Raw genomic sequence first — 455 nt, forward strand, 5'->3', positions numbered from 1 at the left:
TCGCCGTCACCGCCGGCTCGCTGTTCCTTGTCGAGCTGGAGAACGCGCTGGCGGCGCAGTTCAAGCTGCGCGGTGGCCGCGGCTTCCTGCCGGCGTACGTGCCCGTCTTCCTGCACGGCTCTACGGTCGTCGGCGAGGGCGAGGCGAAGATCGCGCGGGCGCTCGCGCACATCGCTACCGCGTCGTTCCCGGCGTGCGCGCGTTACGACCCGAACAGCACGGTGGCGGTGATCGGCAACGACATCGACCTCACGCTGACGTGCATGGGCGCGACGCAGTACCACAACCTCTTTGTGCTGGGGCCGTCGTCGATGCAGCTCATCAGCGTGGCGGAGATCCTCTACCGCTGGCTGTGCAGCGGCAGCGCTGCTGGCGGCTTCCACCTCACCGCGCAGGAGCTCGCGTCCGTGCGCGTCGACTTCGTGTTTCTCTTCCTGCTGAACGGTGGCGACCAC

The 455-nt window shown here is 68.4% G+C and overlaps 1 protein-coding gene across 1 annotated transcript; it reads left to right on the forward strand.

Moving 5' to 3' along the window:
- On the forward strand, positions 1 to 455 carry DQ04_26151000 (hypothetical protein; the record flags this gene model as incomplete). The annotated part of the gene is made up of 1 exon (XM_009318316.1): positions 1 to 455. A coding segment is annotated over one exon (455 nt), but the record flags the coding sequence as incomplete, so codon positions are not given.

Source organism: Trypanosoma grayi, assembly GCF_000691245.1.
Source record: "Trypanosoma grayi strain ANR4 Tgr_2615_V1, whole genome shotgun sequence".
NCBI lineage: Eukaryota > Euglenozoa > Kinetoplastea > Trypanosomatida > Trypanosomatidae > Trypanosoma > Trypanosoma grayi.